Source organism: Dipodomys merriami, unplaced genomic scaffold (genome assembly GCF_024711535.1).
Source record: "Dipodomys merriami isolate MVZ:Mamm:240054 unplaced genomic scaffold, mDipMer1.0.p SCAF_72, whole genome shotgun sequence".
NCBI lineage: Eukaryota > Metazoa > Chordata > Mammalia > Rodentia > Heteromyidae > Dipodomys > Dipodomys merriami.
In genome coordinates this window covers 6,784,133-6,796,505 of record NW_027206313.1, presented here as the reverse complement: position 1 = coordinate 6,796,505, position 12,373 = coordinate 6,784,133, and the positions used below count along the sequence as shown (strand labels likewise).

The window sequence follows — 12,373 nt, the reverse complement described above, 5'->3', positions numbered from 1 at the left end:
TGAAGCTACACTGTATGGTGTTGCATTGTAAGTTTCATAGTTACACAAGCAGGAGAACAGAGCTGCCTAGGACTCTAATGGAGCCGGAACTAAACTCCCTAAACCAGAGTCTACATTTCTAACATAATGAAGAGATCCAACTAGATTATCACTCTAAGATATAAGACACTCAAACTTTATGAATGACTTCAAATGAGCCTAGATTTTTATTTTGCTCTACAGTCTGTAACATAATACTGGTTTTTTACAGCTTCAGTGCAAGTGTCTAGTCTAGCTGTTAGCAAGTCAGCAGCGCGTTAGATAGATGCTTGTAAAGTGTCACTATAGAAGCTTCCGCAGTCAACCAGGGGTGAACTTCTAATACCAAAACATGCATCTCCCATCGACACGTTCACCTAAGAGTATTTGCTAGAATCAGTGTTGCAAAGCCTATCTGAATTTCTAGTTAACCTTAAGACAAACATTGCTCACATGACTCATATAGCCAAAAACAGGAACTGCCTATGGCCCAGCATGCAGTATGACGAAATTAATGACAACATCGAAGTCTATTCAGATCCGGAAAAGAAAATCTAAGCTGAGAGCTACTCAGGAGGCTGAGATCTGATGAAAATATTTATCAAAACACGTTCTTTACCATAAAACCTGCTGCCAATAATGAATACAAAACAAGAAACTGTCCAATCAGAAATTAAGGCCACTGTGGAAGAAGGGATGCTTCTCTAGTCACTAAAGAGTTGGCCGCTAGATACCCCTAAGCTCTCTCCCCTTTCTCTCCCTCAGAGATAGGGAAAAGACCCAGGAGACCCAGCTATGGAGTCTCAGGCCACAGACTCTTGATCCCTTTATCTGCAATATGAAGATCAACTCTGAGAAGAATAAACACACTATGTATAACCATGTGTATTAAGAAGCAAACAAACAAGATTTAGAGGAAAGTAAAACTGATAAGCAACTAGAATATAATTTATCAAATGGAGAAATGAGGTGTCAGGTTAGCATTAACTCAGCCTAAGAGCAGAGGCTCCTCTTCTGGACCGTGTTTGTTAGGATAGTGCAGACTCCCATGCTAATCTCCGTTTCCAGTGGGCCGGTGTTAGGGGCATGCCCCTTTTGTGGCAATAAGAAGGCTGGGCAGGATCAACCTTTCACCCTGGCTACTCAGAGGTCTGAGGATGGCAGTTTGAAGCCTAAGCAGAATGGTCTGTCAGTGAGACTCCCATCTCCAATTAACCAGCAAAAAGCGGCAAATGGCAAGACTCAGGTGGTAGAGCACCAGCCTTGAGCAAAAAAGAGCATGAGGCTCTGAGTTCAAGCCCTAGAACTGCCCACCCTCAAAAATACATAAATTAATTGTTCAATAATTAGATAAAATAAAAGAGAGCTAAACCCTCTTGCCTGGAATTAGCACTCAAAGAATGAGCCCCTCTACTCTCTCACACCACACACTGAGACCATGAACCAGAAATCAGCAAATACTGCTCACGTGCTTGCCCGCTCACTCAGCTAGTCCTTTGCCTTCACTAACTTTTTTTTTTTTTTTTTGGGGGGGGGTCCAGTTGTGGGCCTGAACTCTGGGCCTGAGCACTGTCCCTCAGCTCTTCAGCTCAAGGCTAGCACTCTACCACTTGAGCCACAATGCCACTTCCAGCTTTTTTTTCTGCTTATGTGGTGCTGGGGAATCGAACCCAGGGCCTCATGCATGCAAGGCAAGCACTCTACCACTGAGCCATCTTCCCAGCTCCTTCGCTAACTTTTTGTAAAAAGGAATTTCTATTCTTCACAGGCTTCCTAGTGTGATATTTAGCTATAGCAGCCCAAAAGGACTAAGATGATGCAGAGAAAAACAAATTAGCTGCTAAACTCCCAACTCTTTTTCAAAGAGTGAGGTCTCAGAGGAAGCTGAGACCCAGGAAGGAGAGAGCACGCAGAGCCTGCGGCCCCCGACCCACAAAGCACCCAACTCACCAACTCTGAGCTTCGCCACTCAACTCCCAGGCCCTCCCAGCCTTCAATCTTTTGAAAGCTTTTCACTATACTTCAATGTTTTGAAATTTTCAAAATATTGCCAGGGCAACTAATTCTAAAAGAACTTAGAATCTCTGGTTGCAAGTAATAAGGTATACATAACAGGCAACGTAAAAGCTTCTACACTGATTTTTTAGGTCACATTGGCTCATAGATTCACTTTGCGTTTAGAGAAGAATGTCTTGTTCTAGAATTAGTGAAAATAAAATGACAAAATGCGAAGATGAAGACAGAAAGCCTAACTGGAAGTAAAATAATGTGAAGTTTGTTCTCATGTGAAATCCCAAAGCACAATTTTCTGTTAGGGAAAACGGGAGCTGAAGTTACTTGCAGGCAATGACCCGGGCTGCCCGTCCCCGGGGGCTGTGCGTGCTCCGCGCGGGACCCATGCTGCCACCGCCAGTGGAAGTGACTTCGGCCACGCCACACCACGCCACACCACGCCCACACTGCCCCAGGGCGCACCAGACGTGCTGCAGCTGCTGCGGTTCAGGCAGCACGGCAGTCATTTGTTACTTACATACACCAAGAATGAGCAACACCACCGCATTCTAGTAAGAGGAATTCATGACACTTCACAAGGCTCTAATTACCACACATATGTAATCATAAAGATCATCTGTGTAAAAACGCAAGACATCTCACCACCCACAACAATTTTTGCACATCTTATTCATTCTGGTTCCCAGGTATGATTAAAAAGAACTTGAGAAAACGGAGGGCCAAAGGGTGAACAGATGCAGCAGTGGTCCCCACTAGACCCTATGTGGAACATGAACTCTACAACTGGTGGGGGGGGGGGGGGGGGTAATGGGAGAAAACAGGGAGAACGCGAGGGAAGGGATGACACTGGCCAGAAGAAATGTGCTCATTACCCAACTTGAGAAACTGTTATCCTAACCACTCAGGAGGCTGAGAGCTGATGAAAATCGTTATCAAAGTAATTCTTTACCAGAAAATCCACTGCCAGTAATGAATACTAAACAAGACACACTGTCCAATCAGGGAAATTAAGACGACTGTGGATGAAGGGATCTATCAATAAACAATAAAAAAATTAAAATTAAAAAAAAAAGAACACGTGAAACCAGCACTCTATAGAGATGAGGCCAACAGGTGGAGCAGACAGAAAACCCGGATGCTAGACTGAGTCCAGTGAATACATGAGCAGGGCCCCTAGGGCCACCCAATCTGCTCCTTAGGAGCAACAGTATCTACTCAGAGGATGCTTATACAAAGCAGAGCGCAGAATGCCTCCTCTTAGGTAATGAACAGAGTAATGAAAGCAGGCAGGCAAAGAGAATAGATTGCCAGGGCAGGGATGGACTACTAGGCTAAGTGCAATTCGGCATAAAGAAGCTGGTTGCTTACCTCTTTCTGCAGATTTGAAAGTTGAGAGGAAAGGCTCTCGATCCTCATACGACTTTCCATCAGTTCTTCCCTGGCACTGTTGACAGTGGAAGTATTCATCTCTGAGGAGAGTCTGGCATTCTCAAGCTACAAGAAGCAATGAGCCCGTCAGTCCCACCTAGTGAATTAGAACTAGCAAATGAGGAAGCATGACTTACCTCAACATTTCAAACTCATGTCCTGCTGGTAACCGGCTGATGAAACACAGGAAAAGCAAGTTTGCTGACGCGCTTTGGGTTTCCCTAAATCGACCTTTGCCACTCACTGCCTCAAATACAAACTTTTAATGATATTAATAAATGCGGGTCATTACCCAAAGATTATTAGTTCAGTACTTTATTCGCTAAACATTTAATGTGTAGTGTAGGGAAACACTAATAAGGAAACTGGGCAGTAGAAGGTTGACTGTGGCCATGTTTGTAGAATAGATTATTTCAAGGATATTTGGAAGAAAAATAGCCTCTTGGGTATAAATGACACCCAGTCCCTCTCGATGCCCACCGTGTGTGCGCACGTGTGTGCCTGAGGCTCTTTATTTTCGTTTCTTCCCTGGCTCTCTTTTAGGCTTCAACCTGTGAAGACCACACTTTAGTTCCTTTGCTATCTCACTGAATACCAGCACATTAAGGGTTGGACAGCGAAAGGTAATATTCTATAGTATCTCCACTTATACTAGCCAATTGCTGCCTCATAAACCCCAGCACAAATACTCTAACACCGCGTAATGGAAATGATTTGTTAGTATTTCCATGACCCTAATTTTCTAAGCCTGATGCTGAAACAGTCTTTAACTCAACTACATAATATTTAACATCTTTAGGAATAAAATCATCTCCCAATAAAGCCTATACCTTAACTGCTCGGCTAGCAGATGTTTCTGTAGTACTTCATAAATGGGTTAAGAGTGACAGAAAAAGAACTCTCAGAGACTTTCCACCGGGCCCCTGGGCAGCGAAGCCCAGCGGTGTTCACGATCTGTGTCCACTGCAGATGTCAGACAAGAAGCAGTGCGGCGATGTTCCTTTGCTAAAGGACACGTGCAGGGGGGGGGGGGGGGGGGCGGCTGCCACGGGAAGAAGCCACTGCAGACCATGTGGGATCAGCCACTATCAAGACACCCATGACCCAGGAGACAAAAGAACCAACTCTTATGTGTAACAAAACTGGAGTAGCTACTCACTTCTAGTAATTTCTAATCACATTTAGTACATAGGAAACTGGATTTCAATGCAAATCTGTTTTCTGCACGTGTGGAGAGTATGAGACTAGAGCCACAGCAGGTGCGTTCCGGCCCCGCCCACACAGGTGGAGGGCGCTCGCTATGGCTGGCGCTGGCTCTGGCTGGCGCTGGCTCTGGCTGGCGCCCGCTGGGCCTGGCGCTCACCTTGGCGTGGTAGGTCTGCTCCAGCTCCTCCTTGTACAGCCGCACTTGCGCATCGTGCTGCTCCCTCATCTCATGCAGGGCTTGCGCCAGCTTGTACTCATACTCAATCTGACGCCCTGAATCCACCTCGACCAAGCGTGTCTCGTGCTTCTTCCTGGTCTCATTGATCTCCTGGGGAACAAAAACGACACAAACCAAGTTACTCGGCATGGCACCCCGGGCATGAGCGAGGGACTCGGGGCCAGCCTGGGGAGTCTGTGCCGCCCCGGGCCAGGCACATGAACATACTCTGCTGCCCTTAGCACTCAGGAAGGGATATAAGTGATAATACTCCAACTCCAAGGAACTGTCTATTCCTTCTCAGGAGTCTCAGAGCTGTTCTATTCTCCAAGGCCAAGAATGGCCCGGATGATGAAATCACTGTCACACAATCACGGACAGCTTAGTACAGTACTCCATTAAACAACAGGGTTGATCGTTTTTTCTAGATTGTTTTACTGCTAATCCTAAGGAGACCTTGGGGAAAAAATGCACATGGAAAGCGAAACTTACCACGAGAACATCTTCCAGTCAAGATTTAAGTGCAATAAAACTACCTTCTTGGGCTGGGAAGATGGCTCAGTGGTAGAGCGCATGCCTTGCATGCATGAGGCCCTGGGTTCGATTCCTCAGCACCACATAAGCACAAAGAAAAAAGCCGGAAGTGGCACTGTGGCTCAAGTGGTAGAGCGCTAGCCTTGAGCTGAAGAGCTGAGGGACAGCGCCCAGGCCCAGAGTTCAGGCCCCACGATGGGACCCAAAAAAAAAAAAAAAAAAAACTACCTTCTTGCACCTGGCAACAGGCACAAGGAAGAAGTAACATGACTTCTTTGACGAACTGATATGAAGTTATCATTGGCAATTCATATAAAAGAGCTTGACAGTATAACCACTTGACTAACTCAAGGACTATATGACTCCTCTAAAGGAGGGGTCATGATTCTTCACTTTTCTTAGAAACTGTCCACATAAAACTGAAGAATCTGTTGCTAAGAATACAAGTCCACAAGTAAAATTTTCTATGCTTGCTTCTCATTACAAAATGAGCTTTGTCTTTGATGGCAATAATTCTAAAAGCCACAAGAGGGAAGTATAAGTCACGAAGGCTGCTATTTGTGCAACTTTCTTTCTCATACAGCACTGCAAACGCCCCCCATGGCCTCACAGGTGAGGTGCTCCGGCACTGAGGTTCCCCACACACACACACACACCCTACTTGCTTATTTTGGCCATTTGTTTTTCTGTCTGTTTATATAATTAAAGTGAAATATAATAAAAGGATTAGCAAAACCAGAAAAACAGAGTTCAAATCCCAGTTCTGCCATCAAGTACCGAGGGATGGTAAGTCAGATAACAATTCCACTATAAAAACATGCAAGCCAGGCGCCGGTGGCTCAGGACTGTAATCCTAGCTACTCAGGAGGCTGAGATCTGAGGATTTCGGTTCAAAGCCAGCCCAGGGCAGGAAAGTCCGTGAGACTCCTATCTCTAATAAACCACTCAGAAAACCGGAAATGGCACTGTGGAAATACATGTGTATAAACTGTACACTTTTTCCTTTGAGAAGTACAATTACACACAGTTACCTCTTCATACATGTTTTTCCGGAACTCCAGGTCCTCGGTGAGGCTCTGGCAGCGGTTCTCCAGGTCCACTTTGAGTAAAGTCTCTTCTGCTAACTGTTTCTTGGCAGCTGCTAAGGAGGCCTCCAGCTGTTACAAGAAAGAGAACTGTGAGAAACCCTTTTGAATCAAGTGATCTAGTGAATCTAGTGAATGACCTTTCCTGCATCATGCCATCTTTCCCGTCTCTCATCTGCTTTGAGAGCAAGCAGAATGACAGCACACAGAGAGGCAAATGTACGTGATTCCAAGAGGAAGGCTCTTTGCTGGGAGAGAATCACGCTGTATGTTCACTCTCTCGAGACTTTTCTGCAGGCCAGCCACCAAACAAAATTCCAAACAATAAAATAATACATGGAAAAAGCAATCAATCCATCAAACCGTGGCTCAAGACCGATGCCCACAGCCCTGTCCAACGCGGCTCAGGAGCGCTGTTCTCTACCTGGGCAACCTGGTCCTTCAGGTCCTCCACGTCGCCCTCTAAACTCTTCTTGTCGCCGAGGGCAGTAGCCAGAGCTGCGTCTTTGGAGTTCAGAGCCGCTTCATATTCCCGAAGCTTGATCTGGGCTCCATTAAGATCAGATTCTTTCTTTGCATAACTGTAAAGCATTTGAAAGAAACAGACATCAAATTCTCCCCCTGACTCAGGGTCTCCTCGGGGCTGTCTAAACCTACTGGACTGAGAAGGCCAATGCATGAGCGCGGGATGTAGAGTCAGTGTGTGCTGTTTCCCACGTGAGGTGATTGCTGCGGACGCTGGGTAGATGGAAAGCACTGGACAAGAGGCCCAGCGCCCTGCTTGTCTCTAAATGAGAGCACATTTAGGTTTTCCTCATTCTAATACTCTTCCTTTATTCTATATATTTCTCTTTTGCTCAACTAAGAGGCACACTAGAAAAAATATTTTTTGAAAAGTTCTTTATTTCAGTACACTATATACTATAAACCAAGATGTATAGACCTAAGTCAACATACTTAAAATGAGATTAAATACGGAGTCTGAAAAGTCACATTAACAATTTCCTAAGAAGCTGAGAGGCTGGTGGCTCACACCTGTGATCCTAGCTTTTCAGGAAACTAGATCTGAAGACAGCAGTTCAATGCCACCCAAAGCAGAAAAGTCTGTATGACTCTCACCTCTGATAACCACCAAAAAAAGCCAGAAGTAAGGCTGTGGTTCAAAGGGCAGAGTGTAGGCTTAAGAACAAAGAAAAATGGGCTGGGAAGGTGGCTCAGTGGTAGAGCGCTTGGCCTTGCATGCCTGAGGCCCTGGGTTTGATTCCTCAGCACCACATAAGCAAAAGGTAAAAAGCCACAAGTGGCGCTGTGGCTCAAGTGGTAGAGCACTAGCCTTGAGCTGAAGAGCTGAGGGACAGCGCCCAGGCCCAGAGTTCAGGCCCCACGACCAGACCTGAAAAAAGGGAGGGAAGGAAGGAAGGAAGGAAGGAAGGATCTAGTTGGGTACTAGTGGTACACATCTGTAATTCTAGCTACTCAGAAGTCTGAGACCTACCTGACTGAGGCTTGAGGTTTGAAGCTAGGCTGGATAGAAAAATCTGACTGTGGGATTCCAATTAATGGCCAGAAAGAAAAGCTGAAGGTAGAGATGTGGCTCTAGCGAAGTTTGAGCAAAAACCGCACAAGGCGCTGAGATTATGCCAGCACACAAAAATCAATAGTGAAAAACTTAAAGGCTCATGCAATTATAATTTACAGCTAGCAGTCACGGGGTCTCATGCCTGTCCTAGCTACAAAGGAGGCTGAGATCTGAGGATCATCTTGGCCATCCCAGGCAGGAAAGTCCGTCAGACTCAGAAAAAGCTAAATTGGTAGCTAGCTTTGAGCAAAAGGAGCCCAGGACAGTTCCCAAGGCCAGAGTTCAAGCCCCGGACCGATCAAAAATTAATAATAGTGTTCAGGCTAAATGCTTAGTTTCTTCAAATGTTACGTTTCTACAGGAAGAAGGAGATCTGGTGAAAAGAGCCGCTACTTCATCTACTCTAAAGCACTGGTGTCTGGTGCCTACTGTGATCCTGGCTAAACAAGGCTGAGATCTGAGCATTGCAGTTCGAAGCTGACCTGGGCAGAAAAGTTCCCATGGGACTCTTATCTCCAATGAACCACTCCAAAACCAGAATTGGTGCTGTGGCTCAAGCGGTAGAGTGCTAGCCTTGAGCACAAAGAGGCTCAGGGACAGCACCCAGGCCTTAAATTCAAGCCCGCCCCCCCCCAAAAAAAATCAGCATTACTATCACAGTCCACATAATTTAAAATAGAGTCACATTCTGTAGCATATTACGGTGCTTACAAAAGCAAGTGATAAAAAAAACCCTCAACTACACCACCACTACGTCGCAGCTTCATGCAGCTCTTCCCATCAGGAGAGAAGCTGTGCCCTCAGGGGCTGTGCGCCACTCACTGCTAAGGTGTAACAAGACTAGATGCAGTAATTTGGAAAAATGAGCTTATTTTCTGTAGCATCATTCTTGTGTTTAGTTACAGTGGCCTAGTGTATAATCTACGCATGTAAGTCACTGTCCAATGAACATCTTGTACAGCACATATAACCCAGGAACCTCAAACTTAATCAAAGGCTGGACACCTAGATGACTATGGTATGTTGATGGTATATCCACAAACCCCAAACCAAGCAAGCTGAAGAGCGCAGGACTAACGGGGGGATGGCCTTGGTGACCGGAACTGACTGAAGCTTCTCTGTGCCACTGCGGGAAGTGCTGAGCCTGTGTTACTCCCCATCAAATTCAGAGTCACATAAATACTGCTATTCCACCACAGTGTGACTGCCCTGTGACGCATAAAATAAATACTGCTATCCTACCACAGTGTAACTGCCCTGTGACGCAAAATATACTGCTATCCAACAACAGTGTAACCGCCTTGTGATGCATGCTTTCTTGAAGTTCCAACTTTCACATTCTGAGCATATAAAACAGACACAAATCCCAAGTTGGAAATGTTGTTACAAGTGCAAGGAACTTCTAACTTACACATCCAGCCCAAGCAGTAACACACTCTACCTTTTAAACATCAGCATTTTCCCATTGACACAGAGGTAGTCCCACTTCCCACAAAAACTGCTATTAACAACTTTTAAAAACATGATCATTAGAAAGGTCTAATAATCAAGGAGGAGGAAGAAGAGGGAAGGAGGAGGAAGGAGGAAAAGGGAGATGAGAGAAGGAAGGAGGAGGGAGGGAGGGAGGGAGGGAGGGAGAAGATGAGGGAGTTGTAGTTATGGACTGTCCAAAAGAAATTTTAATAGTAATCGTTTCTTGGACTGCCTCCTGAAAAAAGTACTGCCGACAACACAGACATACGCATACGCAGGTAAAACATCAGAGCAGGTCCACAAAGAGAGGACCTGGACACCAGCCAAACCGCCATGTTTGTCCTGAGGAACTATATTCCAACCACACCCCTGACAGCTGTGCTCACACCTAACCGGTGTAGTATCTGATAGAAGCCAATGGGCTCTCAGAACAGCCCGTCAGATTTCGTCCCACTCACAATCTGAACTGTGGAAATCAACCACACAGGTGACAGTGAGAACCAGAACTAATAAATCATGAGAAGACACACCATGTAGTAAAACCCAAAATAACCAGATACGCCAAGACCAAGTGGCCCTGAAAGATCTGAGGCCCACTCGACAAGTACGAAGTCAGCGGTGTACAGTGGCTCACACCCATAATCCCAGCTACTCAGGAGGCTGAGACCTGAGAATCATGGCTCAAAGCCAGGGGGTCAGGAAAGTCTGTGAGAATTTTCTCTCCAAATAATGGCTAATTGGAGGCAAGAGTCTCATAGACTTTTCTGCTCAGGCTGGCTGGCTTCAAAGCATGATCCTCAGATCTCAGCCTCCTCAGTAGCTAGGATTACAGATGTGAGCTACTGGTGCCAGACTCCATCCTGTTCTTTTTCATCCTGCATAAAGTAGCATATCTTCACAACTAACTGTAAGAATACCTCTATAATCTCTGCAATCCACATTCCCAGATGCCTTCTCTACTCGCTGCCCATTTCGAAGGCTGAATGAATCATGAAAACATTAAGATTGCATCCAAGTCACCATCAGATAAGAGCCATGAATCAAAGAGTGGCAGAGCAGAGGGGCTGCCCACATCCAGGGCGCATGGAGGCCAGCAGTGGTGAACACTGGATGGAGGCCAGCAGTGGTGAACACTGGATGGAGGCCAGCAGTGGTGGACAGTGGATGGAGGCCAGCAGTGGTGGACAGTGGATGGAGGCCAGCAGTGGTGGACAGTGGTTCCTAAGCTGCTCACTGGTTTTCACTTATTAAATATGACATGCACGGTCCAGGGGTAGTTGTCAGCACAGTGCACACACAGAAGCTTGCAGAACTGACACCACTCACACACACTCTTACACACACACACACACACACACACACACACACACACACATAAACAAACTGGCTACCACTTAAGCACCACGTGACTTCCCAGAGTCACAGAATGGAGATCATTTAGAGAGGAACCAAAGGTATCAGCAGCCATCACATTCGGTGCTGGAATACGTTTTTCTTTCACTCTTTCCTGAGTGGATTTGTTCTGTCATCAAGCTGCCAGCTAAACTATTTCTACCTCCACATACAGACCTTCCAGTGCTCTCTTTGAAATTCATTATAGGAACTAATGCTAGAAATATGCACACTCCTGACAATAAATCACACATCACAAATCACAATCAATCACCCATTTCCTTTAAATATCTGAAACAAACGTCAAACCCTCAAGCACAGCCAGCAAAACAAAGTAGTTTTAGAAAACATCAAGTTGGCACTTACTCCTAAGAACTGTCTCAGTTTTAAGAACTGGCGCTGTGGCTCAGGTGGTAGAGCGCTGGCCTTGAGCTGAGGAGCTGAGGGACAGCGCCCAGGCCCAGAGTTCAAGCCCCATGACCGCCAAAAAACAAAATAGTCATTCATGCCTTACAACATGGCCACTCCACACAGGAGCCAGCCAGCGGGGCCAGCTGCTGGAGCGCTGCTCATGGTGCTGCAGGCGCCGCAAGGTTCCCTGGGACGGTGCGGTGGCAGCTGCAGCGCACAGCACTGGGGCACTATTCACGGAAGCAGCAAACAGCACTGCCCAGGACTCAGAGCGTAGCCACAGTGCAGACTTTTAAAGAAAATAAACTTTGAGCTTAAAGACTACTAATATGCCTACATAAAAATCTTCTGTCCTACCAGACATGGCAGCTTTCCCCCTACAAGAGTCTGTCTCCAACAAATAAATGTAATAATACTAATATAAAAGTTCTGGCATAAAAATGAAATAATCTAATATATCTGCTCCAACATTCACTGGTCAGTTTCAGTGCTGTCCAAACCACCTTCCTTCCAAGGAGAAAAGGGAAGGAAGGGATTCACAGTATTTCTCAGAAAGATGAACAGATATCCCTGTAATTAAAATAAGTATAATACACACATTCCTGAAAGCTTGACCATCACAATTTCTATTAACAAGACACATTCTCCACAGAAGCAAAATGATTAAGGTGCTTTTGCACAAATGCAAAAGCTGCCAAGGACAGCTCCCAGTGGTTGGCTAAGCCAATTCGCGGACAATTAGCAACAATCCTTTCAGAAACAGGCAAACCATCACTGAAACCAGGTTAAATTTGGAAAAATATGAAATGAGAATAAAACTGGATTATGGGACCATTTCTTTAAACAGAAATTCACCCTTAAAAAAAAAGACCAGGTTTAGAAGCACTTACAGACTAAATCCTAATAAACTGATTATCCATCACATACACACACACACACACACACACACACACGCGCGCGCGCGCGGAGCAATACTATTCTGTCACCTACCTGCAGGTGTCTGGACTGGTCTAGGAT

At 45.7% G+C, this 12,373-nt stretch overlaps 1 protein-coding gene across 1 annotated transcript in view; it reads right to left on the bottom strand.

Moving 5' to 3' along the window:
- The window catches only part of LOC138818154 (lamin-B1), a 36,685-nt gene that overhangs the window by 12,094 nt on the left and 12,218 nt on the right, over positions 1–12,373 (bottom strand). The window contains exons 2-5 of the mRNA XM_070009080.1: positions 6,926–7,082; positions 6,448–6,573; positions 4,823–4,993; positions 3,400–3,525 (exon numbers count right to left, since the gene is read on the bottom strand). Coding sequence (XP_069865181.1) covers positions 3,400–3,525; positions 4,823–4,993; positions 6,448–6,573; positions 6,926–7,082 — 580 coding nt within the window. The remainder of the gene's footprint in view (positions 1–3,399; positions 3,526–4,822; positions 4,994–6,447; positions 6,574–6,925; positions 7,083–12,373) is intronic.